At 41.7% G+C, this 15,915-nt stretch overlaps 1 protein-coding gene and 1 non-coding gene across 3 annotated transcripts in view; one reads left to right on the top strand and one right to left on the bottom strand.

The window, feature by feature from the left end:
• Nucleotides 1-1,816: 1,816 nt before the first annotated feature.
• Nucleotides 1,817-15,915, top strand: part of LOC126252979 (negative elongation factor A-like) — a 138,824-nt gene continuing 124,725 nt past the window's right edge. Inside the window, exon 1 of one of the 2 annotated variants that reach the window (XM_049954005.1) lies at nt 1,817-2,026. In XM_049954005.1, coding sequence (XP_049809962.1) covers nt 1,817-2,026 — 210 coding nt within the window. Of the gene's footprint in view, nt 2,027-2,056; nt 2,198-15,915 lie in introns of those variants that run through there. The other variant, XM_049954006.1, reaches the window with a different exon arrangement.
• On the bottom strand, nt 6,423-6,497 carry Trnal-caa (transfer RNA leucine (anticodon CAA)). The gene has a single exon. It is a non-coding gene; the product is annotated as a tRNA-Leu (tRNA).

Raw genomic sequence — 15,915 nt, forward strand, 5'->3', positions numbered from 1 at the left:
GTCTGTTTTCTCATTTTGCAATTGTGGACTTATGGCTGTTTGACACAAAATGTTCCTCATGTGCCTGCAGAAACCAATTACTTTCATAATTATACATACATGGTAGGGTCATGATTTTTTTAGTTAATTGAAAATGATGTAATTTATATGCTAATGATGTAATTTTGTGTGTCTTGTATGTATACCATCTGCAGTAGGCTATTTTGTTTTTCTTGAAGACCTGCATGTAATATTGTATTCCTACTAATAATGTCTACAGTACAATATTGTTCGCTTTTCTTCTTTTTTGTCTATATAATATAGTATTTTTGACTTGTCCATTACAACACAACTTTTGACAGAATGTAATTTAGTGCAACCAAATAAAACTCAAACTATCAATCAACTACATACATAACGTCTGTGGCCAAAAGTCTTAATAATAGTGATATAAACTTAGATAGACGTCAAGAAAATCTACAAGATCACTGATTGGAATTTTTCACACCATTCTGTTTTCCAAATGAAAGAGTGAGCAGTGAAATATTTTCAGCTATGTAAGTGCCAGTCAACAATGGTTTCAAAATTGTTGCCAAATCGCTTATTATTTATAAAAGCAAAACGCATCTGGGGTTACATTGCAGTCAACTCAAGACAGATAATCTATAACAACAAATGGTAACAACTGCTGCGGAAGATGGCTACACAAACAAATAGCTTATTGCTATATTTAGCTCCCTAGGGGAAAACAATCTTGGGAGTCTGGGGAATAAAATTTTTATTGATGTCAACAAAAAGTAATCATTTCGATGGTGTATACACAAGTACTAGCACTGTAATATGAAAGCAACAGTACACTCAAATAAAGGATAGTAAGTTTTTGGGGCCTATTTTGTTGACATTTACTTAATCATGAGATGTATCATCAGACACAAAATTACTAGTGTGAGTGTATTGTCTGCAACAAACTTAGGCTATTATTGAAACTTTGAATAAAACATTGCAACATAAGGCTAGTTTAGCTTCTTTGTTAGCTTTGGTATTGTAACCTACCTAACTCTAAAGGTAGTTTTCTGATCATGTTTCCTTGTAAAAGAATAACTTCCAGAAACCGATGATTTCCAATAGTTCTTGGTAGTTCTGTCAAATGGTTATTTCTAACGTCGAGCCATTTTAAAGAGTTTAGACGTTGAAACAAACAGTCCGGTAAAGTTTTCAATGCGTTGTTGTTTAAATACAGAAACTGCAGGAAGCAGAACATTTCAGTTATTTCATGGTAACAGTAAACAAAAGCCGAACAATGTAAGTTCATGCGCATTACCTTTAGAAATTTAAAATGATTCAAAACACAATCTGGGACTTCCTCCAGGCTACTGTTACTAAAATCTGCGTGATTAGTATTGTGATCCCTGTCACACTTCTGCGCTGAAATTATATTCTGCATATTGGTGTTCTGATTATTAATATTAACTACTTTGTATGAAAATATTATGCCGCCTTCACAAGAGACCTTGTCTTACAGTACACAGAGTGCCTCTTCATTCACAACAAACAAGATGTTTATAGTTCGGAGTCATGACGACAATTAAAAATTCCGCCAGAGTTAAATAACCGATGAAGTCGTTTAAGTACTGGTCTTACATTTTTTTCATATATGAAGAGAGGTCCAGAGCAAATTTACAATACAAAATTTATGTATCTAATATTTTAAAAGAAATTTCGGTTTAATTTACACATTAAATTAGCAAAGTTGACATGTAGCCAGTATGTCAATGTGGACGTAGTACGTACGACTTATGCGATCCTAACGGCAGAACCCAGTATTATACCACTTAATATGGCGAATGTTAGGGACAGTGATACATCGTTGTGGCTTCACAATAAGCTTGGTACGTCAAATGATTCGTGGACGGGTGGATCAATTACCTCGCAGCTCAACCCCGAAGTTCTAAAAAACATTAAGGACTGTTTTCCTGACTTGCAAACACAAGTCAAGCTTAAATTACTTCTGTCATTCTTTCACATACCTCGAAGGAACGTAGACGAGGTATGGTTTACAATGCAGTGCGCATAATAAGTTGTAAAATATATCGACGAAACATAGGCTGATAAGTGACGTAACGAATAAAAATGTTTTGCGATCAACTTGTGTTTGAAGCTGGAAGCCTTGGTGGAAGGAAGACAATAGAAGTGAACTGCAGTACATACCAGTGTTACGGTAAACTAAGTAGTTAATGCAGTGAAGTTCTTATATAGCTTATTGGTTGTCGCCGTCTGCTTGATAAATGTGGCAATTGTTACTCCCAAAGGTTCTTTTCTTTGCAAAAGTAAACTGTGATTTTCTGCTGTGGTAGTGACAGCGATTTGCGAATTTAGATGTTCAGCTGTAATTATGTTATTTAAGTGTTAGAAAAGAGCGGATGACAATGGCTTGAAGAACGATACGTGTATATAGATCGTTTCGTACCACATATTTTTAAGTTGTAGAGTTAAAAATTATACCCATTGAAATGCTTAACGGTCAAAGATAAAGCTGCATGCACCAACTAAATTGTAAGTATTTATCTAGTGTTTTCACAGTCGTTTCCTGTTATATATGTAGTAAGATTTCGTTTGTTGTATTTTCAGTGCTTACGATTGGTTGTGATATTTTTGATATGCGCGCGCTTTGTGTGTGTGTGTGTGTGTGTGTGTGTGTGTGTGTGTGTGTGTGTTCGACAGAAGTATATTACGGTAGCTGAAATAATATTTGTGCCGTCGAATGCCCAAAGCTTTACAGTTTACCAGTTGCTCATAAAAGTGAGTAACCGTATATTTGTCACAATCGCGTTTTCAAATTATATTTTTATAACCCTATAGGTTGTTGTGTGAATGTAGATTATATTGACGTATGTAGCTGATGGAAAAACAGCCGGGGTTGCAATATTGAAATACTATTCATCATGTGACTTACTCAAATGTTTGTTCTATTCTCGAAAGCGTTAGATACCCTCCATTTCGCCCCTTGTTATTGAGGCAATGAATCAGCACTTCTGAATTCTATATATTTTATTGTGCACGATTAATTAACTCAATGATCAGGCCACAAACACAGAACTGTCAAAACTCTAATGTCAAAGACTAAACATAATATGCGAATGTTTGTGTGTCTGCTGTCCAAAGGAGACTCTTTAAATGTTATTCTGAAATCTGTGCCTCCCCCTCCCCCTTCTCCCCCGCTGCAGAGCAGAGCTCCTGGAATTGTGGGTACTTGGTACTGTACTCGTAGGCCAGTCATGGCACAGACTGCTGGTATCTCCGGTGTTCCTTTCCAATTTGCTTGCTGAGCCAAGGGTGACGCTTTCCCAGTCCCTCCATTGGTCTGCTTTGGAGTCAAGGGTGCATTTTATTAATTTTCCTCACAAACTATAGCAGTGTATGATGTAAGCAGATACGCTGGATTAACTCACTGAGTGACACCTTTTGTGATTTGTTATATTGTAACTATATTGTATGTTTGTCACATTTTAAAACCTGGAACAGAGCAGAGAACGGGGTTGTCACAGCTGACGTACTGCATCCATTCTTTCCGTTACATGAAATCATGTTTTCAGACCTCTGTGTACGAAAATTGTATGTCCTCCATGGCACGATGCCAGCGAAAGATGCAGCCTGTATGTCTGGGTCGTTATTTACTGTAGCTGACATAGCAGTTCTGTCATCCTCCATATTTCTTGTGTTGGAAAACAAATAAAAACACCTGATTGTATTAGCGTAACATCTCACCTGTGCTTTTGATGCCTCTAATGTCCAGCTTACAAGCAGTGTGGAGGCTCAGTATAACCGGCAGTGGTGTGGAAGTCCAACTCTCTTCATAACACATAAGTACAGCTGTCAGTGTCCAGTGCTGGCACTCTACCACCCTGTTGCCTGCTGAGTGGTAGCTGCTTGTGTGTTGGTGTTGGGACCCCGCACAATGTGGACAGCTCCACGAACAGTGTTGATTTGAACTGCTGTGCCCAATCTGTAGTAATGTGCGATGGACAGCTAAACTGTAATAGCCATGCTATTAAAAAAAAATCTTCCTATTGTCTGCGAAGACCCAACTGATTGGGACTGCCTCTGCCCATCAGGTGTATCTGTCAGTCGTGGCAAATATAGTTATATCCTTCTGATTAAGGCAGTGGATCCACACTGTTTGAATGTACATTGCCTCTGGAAACTCTCCCACCAGCTTGTGTACTTATTGGCTCACTTTACATCGGCATGCTATGCATGTTCTTGACAATATTCCTTTATGCTGGGCCACAGAAACCTTTTTGTCAATGGTTTAATGCTTGTATTTGTGCCTGGATGGGCTCGTGTATTAATACTAACAAAAACCACTTTGTGTAAGTTTTCTGGCATGCAGTGGCTGGGGAGCTGGTTTTGGAGAATCACGCTAAATCGTGTACATAGCCCTTGAAAGTTGCACCAGTTCAAGCTTTAGGGCGTTAAACTGCTTTGTAAATATTCCTTCAACTGTCTGTCAATAGCCTGTGTTGTGCTGAGTTGCTTGTAATCAAACTGTGCACAAGATGGCTCCAGTTTGTGAGAAAAAATCGGCTACTGCGGTCTTCACCCTTGCTATGTGCCATGTGCCCATGGTCAACTGGCCGATAAACTGAAGCTGGCAAATTGATGTGGGTAACAGATATTGTTGTGTTTGCTACAGGCAGACGTTATAGATTTGTTGTGTGTAAAGATTACAAGAGGCCTGGCCTCCACATGAGGGCAAAAGTGTTCCGTGGATTCGTAAATGGCCAGTAGCCTCTGGTCATTGTGCTGCTCCTGATTTTAGCCTCCTTGAGTTTACGAGAGAAAAAACCCAATATCTACCAGTGCCTTGCTGCATACTGATTGAGATCTGCGCCGATTGCCTACAGGCTTCCATCTACCACTATCGCTAATGGTTCATCTGGAACTGGATGGGGCAGAAAAAAACTTATTTTTGTGAGCTTGCTTTCACATTTTCAAAGGCTCCATGCATTTTCAGTGTTCATGGCAGAGGACATTGACCTATTGCGTTGTCACATGACAGTGCTACCATAAGTTGTGTATGGACCTCTCTTGCTCCTGGTAGGTGTTGCAATGGTACATAACAGTTAATGCTGAGTAGTTGACTTCCAAAGAGCAGTTCATATGAGCAAACCAGTTGCGTGTTTACTTGCAGTTACTCCTACTTCAGGCACCTGGGTTATGCCCGGCTCTGTTTAAAATAAACAATAGCTCGATGTAGTCAAGTGGTTGAGCCATGTATGTCTGCTTTGATGCCCCACAGCTAATTTGCTGCAAATAATAACCTGTAGCCACGACTCCGCAGTCAAATAGCCTATGCTCTGGCTAGTATTGTAAGTTAATAAAATACACAGAACAACAAAATAAAAGTTAAATGAATATTATCAAACATCCTATTCTAACGTCTGTAATTGATGTGGATTGCAGAGCATCATGTTGAATAATGTTTATTCAAGAAAGGACATATCAAGTAAACGGAATGTGGTACTATGATATTCAATCAAAATATAGGCAGAAAATACCCTTATCAACTGCAGTAAAGCTAGGTTGAGTGTGTTACGAGAATGGTGGCACAATCCCAAACTAAATAGTCATTAAAGATACACAAAACTAAGTTCCTTTCATAATCACAGTACACGAAATATTCATCAGCTCAAAACAGTTCAGATTTCAATATGACAATGCACAAATTAATATACATGATACAAAGAGTCACAACTCGTGCTCTGTCTATACTCAGTTCTGTAAATCCAGCAGAAGTAGTTAGAGAGTCAAACACGGGAGTGCATTCAAACCTCTTGATTAGAAAGCCCCTTCAGAAGTATGATAGCGGCTGTTCACTGCCTGGAATCAAATAGCTTGACAATCGAATCACGCATATTAACTGCAGGCAGGTCTTCCTTCTTCAAGAACTCCATAAACTGTCCAGAATTGCTCCCTTGAGCTCTTCACTTGAAAAGTCCCAGTCTCCACTTAACTCCTGTAGTGTTCCGCTATCTGTTTTTTCATTGGCTGAAGTCCAGCCCCCACCAAAAATACATCGTCCTAAAACTTTATGAGCATGGTTTGATTCAAGTTGACCACTTCCTGAACTAAACTAATATATTACAACAATATTTAAGTAAAGAAAAATCATAAACGTTTGTTGCACTCGGATAATTTATAATAAATATAAGTAATGGTTGGTTCATAAATAAATAGGCCAGTATTCTTGCGCAAGTTTGCTCATGTTAAATGACTACAGATTGTCCTTATATATTGTTTAAATAATATTTGGCATAATCCATATCACTTCAGGGTGGGAGGTTATCTTCGTAGTCTCGGATGTTATTGAATTTAGCATATGTTAAAATTCAAGAGTACATAAGAAACATATTTTTTGAAACTTCCTGGCAGATTAAAACTGTGTGCCCGACCGAGACTCGAACTCGGGACCTTTGCCTTTTGCGGGCAAGTGCTCTACCAACTGAGCTACCGAAGCATGACTCACGCCCGGTACTCACAGCTTTACTTCTGCCAGTATCTCGTCTCCTACCTTCCAAACTTTACAGAAACTCTCCTGCGAACCTGCTGGAAATTGTGAGGTTTGTTGAAGTGCCATGTGCAAGGCTGTTCTGCTCAACCTTCTCTGCCAGTCACTGGAATGATCCAAGTACAACCTCTGGCTGTGGCTAAGCCATATCTCCGCAGTATCCTTTCTTTCAGGAGTGCTAGTTCTGCAAGGTTCGCAGGAGAGCTTCTGTAAAGTTTGGAAGGTAGGAGACGAGGTACTGGCAGAAGTAAAGCTGTGAGTACCGGGCGTGAGTCGTGCTTCGGTAGCTCAGTTGGTAGAGCACTTGCCCGCGAAAGGCAAAGGTCCAGAGTTCGAATCTCGGTTGGGCATACAGTTTTAATCTGCCAGGAAGTTTCATATCAGCGCACACTCCGCTGCAGAGTGAAAATCTCATTCTGGAAACATATTTTTTGTTTTCTCCAAAAAAATTCCTGCCCCCTAGATACAGGCCTCCTAAGATGACACTGTGAACACCATTTTGAAGATGCGAATTAAAAAAAAAAAAAAAATAAATAAAGTGCTGTATGTCTGTAACAGTTTTAGATATTTTGTTAGAGAGGTTTCTTTTTATTTTTTTAAATTTTTATCTGAAAGATAATTGCTTTAAGATTGCAATGGTATCCTCCGTTTGGACATAACTGTCAAAGTTCTTCTACTGTCGCCTTTTGAATTTTTTTTTTACAATTTACAGATTTTTCCCCCCAAAAATGCTAATCCAGAAGAGTTAGATTTTTTTTCTGTTGCTTAGTACCATGTAGTACTATATTATCTGTAAATGAGAGATTCCACTTTTAAGTTGCACAGGTTTTATGGTAAAAAAAACCTTTTTTTTTCACTAAAGTTCTTTCTTACTAATTTATTGTTTACTTGTATCATCTTTGTTGCAGTTATTTCTTATAACTTTCTTTGTTGCAGTTATTTCTTTTCACTTTCATTGTTGCAGGTATTTCTTACTCTTTGTTGTAGTTTCTTGTCAGTTTCTTTGTCATTGGTGTTCATTACAGGTTTATTTATTGTAGTTTTTCACTTCTAATCTGTTTACTGAAGAGGCTTCTAAGAAATCTGAGACCATCCAGTGAGTTCTGTGTTTTCGTGAGGAATTTGTCACTTGACACGGTTGCAGTGTGTTTTGTGAAAAGGACTGTTCGAAATGTCTTCTGAATGGGGCCACAAGTGAAGATTTTTCCAGTGATGACTTTTCTGTGTTCTAAAGGTTTTGACAGAATAACGACAATGATAGCACCTGAACAAGGTGAAGCCTCCCATGGTGCAGATGATGCAGATTTTGCATCAGTAGAGGAAGAATTAAATACCCTGAATCAGTCAACTACAGAGGTAGGTGTAGGTAGGTGTTAGTCCTGTTGTGTGTGTGTTGGGGCTTATGGGTGCTCAACGCCGAGATTATCAGAGCCCTGACACATATTAAAAGAAACATAATACGGACAAAATTAGTAAAGTGGAAGCATGCAAGCAAAGAAAGTGATAAACGGTGAAAAATACTGTATAAGAGAGTAAAACGTAAGTAAAACAAGAGAGGAGTGTCAAGGACGCCCATCGTGGTCAGCTGAGTCGAGTCATAAGCTCTGTGCATCAAGAATGCACAGAGGACTTGATGCACAGAGGAATTACTAAAGCTATGGATGAATACACTACAGCAAAACTGACCAAAATCTTTAAAGTTGAAATTCCATCTTCAGAAGGAAAAACCGAGCGAGGTGGCGCAGTGGTAGCACACTGGACTCGCATTCGGGAGGACGACGGTTCAATCCCGCGTCCGGCCATCCTGATTTAGGTTTTCCGTGATTTCCCTAAATCGCTCCAGGCAAATGCTGGGATGGTTCCTTTGAAAGGGCACGGCCGACTTCCTTCCGCATCCTTCCCTAATCCGATGAGACCGATGACCTCGCAGTTTGGTCTCTTCCCCCAAAACAATCCAATCCAATCCAATCAGAAGGAAAATGAACAAAAGCACTCCTGCATCTCTTGCCAGGAATTTTTCACAAATATCAATTCACCTGTTGAATATTATGCATCCTACAGTGAAAAGGTTATCTATTATTCTAGAGACATTTTCAAGGAAAACAATTTTGAACCATGTTCTATCAGTATCAAAGTACATGGTAGAAAAATCAAGAAATGTGAGGTCTGTAAAAGGAGTCTCTGGAAGACCAGTTACCTGTTACGGTCATCCTGTAGAAGCAGCTCAAGTACAAATAGGGCAGTCATTATATCTGGAAGATAAATGGGACTGTTCTCGCCAGAGTGCCAACAAAAAAGCTGTCAAAAAGTTGTGAAAGTAAAGAGGTACATGACTTGCAGTTAAAGAAGCTTTTGCAAATTCTAAGAGCAACTATACAATTTCACATATTGGAAGATTAAAATTTTATGCACTATGATCTAAGTGTCTAGTTCCACACCCACCTAGAGATGTCTGTTTATGGAGGTACTGCACGAAATTTGAACTTCGTGTGGTAACTTTGAAGAACTTACTGGAGCACGTGACACCTTGGTTGAGCATGTAAGTCAATAGTAGTCTGTGATGTAAAGCGAGAGAATTGTTTGTTTCAGGAATGTGGTGACTGCCTTGGAAAAGGAGGACTGTCTTAACAGACACTTGGCTGTGATGATGTAGCACATAACTCTGCAGAAATTACATATGCGACATGGGAGGAAAATAAAGTAATTAAGAAAACTGTTGCCTTTGACAGTTTCATTGATGAACTCGCTAAATGGTCAGTGAAAGCAGTAACACGCCAACATCTGAAGAAATTGCAATAACACATTTGCAGAAGTGAAAGGATGTGTACAGGCTCAAGAACTATGTTTAATGCTTCACTGTTATTTTTCTGATAACTGGTCTGTAGTGACCATTATTTCTGATGGTGCTCCTAGTCATTTTAAACTGTTACCAGCTGTTTGAATTAAGTCGCTTGTGCCAACTGACTGGGTATACAGTGCTACTAGTCACGGGAAGGGGCCTTGTGGTGGTGCAAGCGGCCTGTTGAAGCACCATGCTACAAAACATAATCTTTCGAGACCAAATACATCTGTGATTAAGAATGCTGAGGATTTTACGAGTCATGTAATCTTTTGTCCAAAGAGGAAATCGAAGAATTCGGTGAGCAGTAAAAAGAATGGTCCAAACAAACTACTCCTGTGAAAGGAATTCAGAAGACACATTTTTGGACTCAGTGATGGGCGAACTCATATTGCATGCACTTTAAAGAGCAAGAAAGAAGAAATTTCATTCGTTCAGCCAATGCCTCACAAACAGCAGGATAATATTCAGATTCACAACCTGAGATGGGGGATGTTTGTGCCGTGTGTGTGTGACTGTGACTGGTGGGTTGCAGAGATTATAGACACCAGTTATGAGTTAAACGAAATTTTAGTGCACTTTATACTACCGCATGGACCAGCTGCTGGATATAGATTTCCAGCTGAAGGACAGCAACAATGCCAGTGCTCACTTCCTGTTCACAATATTTTGGAGATAGTAAGTGCTCCAGTTCCTACTGGATCAACAGGAAGGCATCACTCTATATCAAAGCAAGATACTGAAGCTGTGGAACACATTGAGTGGCTAATTTCAGTACAAAGCAGAGTGCACAGAAGTTGTATAAATTGAAACCTTTCTAAGTCTTTGGACCTTTCACATACATTTTGGAACCATTTAAAATGTTTGAAAAATGAGTCTCTTGCTCATCTTTCAAAACTAAAATTATGTTAAATAAGTGTAGGTTTTGATTTTTTATGAGCCTGTCATGTGATATTGTGGTAATAAAACAGGTTTATGTATGGCAAAAATTTCAGTGGTTTATAAAACCCGTTCGACCTAAAAGTGGAAGCTCTCCTTTTCAGGAAATGTAGAACTATATTGTTCTAGTAAACGGAGAAAAAAAATCAAAATTTTATGGATGGGCATTTTGAAAAAAAAAAAATTTTTTTCCATAAATTATAAAAAATGTTCAGAACGCTATAATAAAAGAACTTTGACAGATAAGTCTGAATGAAGAATTTCTTTGTAATCATAAAGCAATTACCTTTCAAATAAAAAAAAAAATCCCAACAAAATATCTAGAACTGTTCTAGAGATACAGCATTTTAAAATTGTCTCCAATATTTGCATCTCCAAAATAGTATGCGCAGTGTCATCTTTTGAGGGCTGTATGCAGCAGAAATTTTTTTGGAGAAAACAAAATAATACGTATTCCTTACTTAGTCCTTCATTTTAATCTATACTAAATTCAATAACTTCCGAAACTATGAAAGTAAGGTTTTTCCTAGCCTGCCTGAATTGATAAGTACTTTGCCTTAGGCCTGCTTGACAGAAGCCTTTTGATTCCCTGTTTAATTGTGGTGTCTGCTAACACATTTGACTGACCACTTACAAATTAGCACAGTTTGCAATTAACTTTCGAATTAAGTTACTAGCAAAATAGTAGACTGTTAATTAAATAAATACACAAGTATGACAAAATATGAGGTATTCGTGCTGTATTCAGTTGTGGCATGACAAACATTTGAATAATGAAGCATATGAAAGACATTGTAGGTTAATAAATAAAATTGAAGAGATACATAGATTTCAGGGATGGCAGTTATAGTGCAATGTTGTCACCTGAGATATCATTTGTTGAAATTGCATGAAGCGATTAAAATTTGTTAATTCAGAGGTTCATTGTGTAAATATTTATTCACTGCAGAGTGTTAACTTTTGTAGTTTTAAAGATGTTGAGATATTTCCATGTCATTGGATGCACCTTACTTTTACGAGATTGCAGATGTTTTCAAATTTGCATTAATATTTGATGTGAGTTATTTTCGAGTAACAGAGTTTTAATTTGGTCATTTTTAAGATTTTCTGACACACTGCCATTTCCTGCAACATATTCTGCATAAAGGCAATGCAAGCATTAGCCGTCTGTATTCTCAGCTTTGGGATTTACCCATATTCAGTCACGCTGCTAGTCTTTGTACCTGGACTCGCTTGTACTGGTCACTTAGGTGGAAGTTGGGACTCCTGTGATGCACCCTGAGACCTGAGCCCACTAGTGTTCAGCCTTACAACAAATTCATCTTACTCATACCAATACTGGCCCCCCTGCAGGACTGGGGGTTAGAATAGGCCCGAGGTATTCCTGCCTGTCGTAAGAGGCAACTAAAAGGAGTCTCACACCCTTCGGCCTTTATGTAATGGTCCCCTGCAGGGTTTGACCTCCATTCTTCAAAATTTTCCTGATGAGCGAGCCAATTGGGGAAGGGCGCCTTACATGGTGCATCATGTCCATCGTGCATTGAGATCTTTAGCCCACTTCCTCATCAAGGCATTGCAGTCCCACTCATTCTCCATCTCTTAGGCGAGGACTCCTTCCTGGGTGCATTTTCCTCCACCCACTATGCAGCATCATTTTCTGCACTGCCAATGACCGTAGAATTCCTTGCACCTCAAATCTAGCACGGTAGCCAGTCCGTTGTGGCGGGGCCGCCATGTACCCTGTTGGTTGTAGCCCCCTGACTACACAGGGGTTGCTCTGCTGATGCCTGCGATGTTAACTCCCCAAGTATGCCAAGGACTAGATGCCTGTCATCCTGGGGCATCAGGACTCCCGGCAATGGCCATCCTGCCAGGTGACCTTTGCTGCGGCTGGGTGTTGCCCGTGGGGAGGGCCCCTGGTCGGAGTGTGTGGCATCAGGGCGGATGACGCATGATGAAGCATACCATGTCATCACTAGCTGGTGATCAAACGCCAGCAGCCTAAGAATTCCAAGTCTTAGTACAATGCAAGGAAGTATGATCCTAAATCGTTTCCCTCCCTGGCCACACCATAGGAGGAACGCCAGGATAAAGATGGCCGCGAACCTTATTCACCTGGTGTCTCGTATGTACGAGAGCTGATGGGGACTCCTCAGTGTCGATGAAGCCTCAGTTTTTGGTAGAGCATTTAGAGGACAAGTTTGGGGAGATGGAGGGCTTGTCCAAAATGAGATCTGGGTCAGTCTTGATCAAAACAGAATTCATTACTCACCTGTGACAAGCTGGGGGATGTTTCTGTTTCCATCATGCCTCATAAGACCTTAATATGGTCCAGGGAATTATATTCCACAGGGACCTTCTTTTGCAATCCGACGACGGGCTGTGTGCCAACTTAGAGTGATGAGGAGTCCATTTCATGTGGCTTGTCCATCGGGGGTCCGAGGGATAATTAGGTTGCCACCAGTGTCTTCATCTTGACCTTAGAGGGTGACACATTGCCCGAGAAGTTCAAGTTGATGGTCTACCACTGTGATATCAAGCCATATTCTCTCCCGCGATGCGCTGCTGGAAGTTCAGCCAAATGTCTTTCTGCTGTGCTTCCAGCGTCACATGTTGAGATTGTGGACGTCCATCACATCCCAATACACCACATGCCCTGCTTCCCATTTGTGTCATCTGTGGAGAGCATCATTCACCTTGCTCGACAGTCTGCAGGATTTTACAGAAAGAGAGGAAAATCATGGACTGTAAGACACTGGACCAACTGACCCACACTTAGGCTAAGAGGAAATTTGAGCGCCTACACCCTGTGGCTATGACCTCCTATTACGCCCGCACCACCTACTTCGGGAGCAGCCCCCCAACTATCAGGATTATCAGTCACCATTTCTGTGCTGGAGAAGTGTAAGTCTTCTTTGGCTCCTCTCGCTAGGAAGGGGGTCACACCCTTCCCAAGTTTCTGCTAGTGGGAAAGATGACACCCACCAGTGGCTGAAGAGCAAAAACAGCTGGTCGTAGGGCTTCAAGCTCGTCCTCTGTCCCGGAGACTGAATCAGTCCTCCCAGCCATGGAAACCCAAGAAACAACGAGAGAGATCCGAAAAGAAGATCCCCCCAAAACAAAGGGAATTGCAGTGGTACCCACACCACCAATACCTACAAGCTCTGCGTCTGCAGATGAGGTGGAGATTCTGGTGTCCGCTGAGAACCTAGATCTCGCCGCACCCTCAGACACAATGGATATACACTGCTCAGGCAAAAAGTCAGTGGCAGCAGGTGACTTTGAGGCGTAAACTGCCTCAATGAATGTTCCATGGCTTCTCAGTCTCATGACGACATCATCCTCCAGTGGAATTGCAGCGGTTTAACTGCACTGCACTGATTGATCAACTCCCTAAACCTTTCCTACTTTTGGAAGATTTTAACGCCCATACTCCCTTGTGGGGTGGCACTGCACCTACTGGCCGAGGCAGAGATGTCGAAAATTTACTGTCCCAACTTGACCTCTACCTCATAAATATTGGGGCTGCCACACATTTCAGTGTGGCTCATGGTGGTTACTTAGCGATTGATTTATCAATTTGCAGCCCAGGACTTCTCCCATCTACGCACTGGAGAGCACATGATGGCCTATGTGGTAGTGATCTTTTCCCCATCTTCCTGTCACTGCCCCAGCATCAGGCCCATGGACGCCAGCCCAGATGGGCTCTAAACAAGGCGGACTGGGAAACTTTCACCTCTGTTGTCACTGTTAATCTCCCCCACACGGTAACATTGATGTGATGGTTGAACAGGTGACAACAATCGTTTCTGCAGCAGAAAACACAATCCCTCGCTCTTTATGGTGCCCCCAGCGGAAGACAGTCCCTTGTTGGTTGCCGGTAGTTGCTGAAGCAATGAAGGAGCATTGGCGAGCTCTACAGTGGCATAAGCGGCACCCTTCCCTGGAGCACCTGATAGCCTTTAAACGGCTCCGTGCCCGCGTTCGCCAACTTATCAAATGACGGAAGCAGGAGTGTTGGGAGAGATACATCTTGACCATTGGGTGTCATAAGTCACCTTCCCAAGTCTGGGCAAAGATCAAATGAGTTTTCGGGTACCAGACCCCAACAGGTATTCCCGGTGTTAACATAAATGGCATGTTATCTACTGGCGCAAACGCAATTGCCGAGCACTTTGCTGAGCACTATGCTCAATCCTCGGCATCGGAGAACTACCCCCAAGCCTTTTGCACTCCCAAACAGTGGCTGGAAGAGAAAGTCCTCTTGTTCACTACACGCCACAGTGAATCCTATAACATCCCTTCCCTTTTACAGTGTGGGGGCTCCTCAGTGCCCTAGCACATTGCCCCGACACATCCTCTGGACGAGATCGGATCCACAGTCGGTTAATTAAACATCTCTCATCTGATTACAAGTGACATCTCCTCATGATCTTCAACCGGATCTGGTGCGATGGAGTCTTTCCATCACAGTGATGGGAGAGCAGCATCATTCCGGTTCTCAAACCCGGTAAAAACCCACATGAAGTGGGTAGCTATCGGTTCATTAGCCTCACCAATGTTCTTTGTAAGCTGCTGGAACGTATGGTGTGTCTGTGGTTGGGTTGGGTCCTGGAGTCACGTGGCCTACTGGCCCCATGTCAGGGTGGCTTCTGCCTGGGTCGCTCTACCACTGATGATCTTGTGTCCCTCGAGTCTGCTATCCGAACAGCCTTTTGCAGACACCAACACCTGGTTGCCATCTTTTTTGGTTTACAAAAAGCGTATGACATGACCTGACAACATAATATCCTTGCCACATTATACGAGTGGGGTCTCCGAGGCCCGTTCCCAACTTTTATTCAAAATTTCCTTTCGCTTCGTACTTTCCGTGTCCAAGTTGGTGGCTCTCACAGTCCCCCCCCCCCCCCCCCCCCGCCACCCACCCCCGTACCCAGGAGAATGGGTTGCTGCAGGGCTCTGCGTTTTGAACTGCTCCACAAGTACTGGTGTTGCTGAGTGACACCTACAGGGAACCATCCCTAAGGCGCAGTCATGGGCTGTAGCCCATGGTTTCCAGTTTTCGGCCACAAAGTCTTGTTTTATGTACTTCTGTCGGCGTCGTACCATTCATCCAGAACCAGAACTTTACCTTAATGACGATCTGCTCACTGTTCACTGTAGTGGAGACATATTGATTCTTAGGACTGGTTTTCGCCACCCAATTGACTTGGCTTTTTCACCTTTGTCAGCTTAAGTATAAGTGCTGGCAGCACCTCAATGCCCTCTGCTGCCTGAGCAACACCAACTGGGGTGCAGATAACTCTACAGTGCTGCAAGCCGTACAGAGCCTTGTTAAATCCCGCCTTGCCTATGGGTGTCTGGTTTATGGTTCATGGTTCATTGGTGCCTTCAGCGTTGCGTTTACTCGACCCAGTGCACCACTGTGCTGTTCGCCTAGCAAAAGGACCTTTTAGGACGAGTCCGGTGACTAGCATTATGGTGGAGGGCTGGAGTCACTCCATTGCAGATTAGGCGTGCACAACTGCTGGCCAGTTACATTGCACACATTTGTAGTTATCCTGTGCATCTGAATTAACCGTCTCCTTTT

Source organism: Schistocerca nitens, chromosome 4 (assembly GCF_023898315.1).
Source record: "Schistocerca nitens isolate TAMUIC-IGC-003100 chromosome 4, iqSchNite1.1, whole genome shotgun sequence".
NCBI lineage: Eukaryota > Metazoa > Arthropoda > Insecta > Orthoptera > Acrididae > Schistocerca > Schistocerca nitens.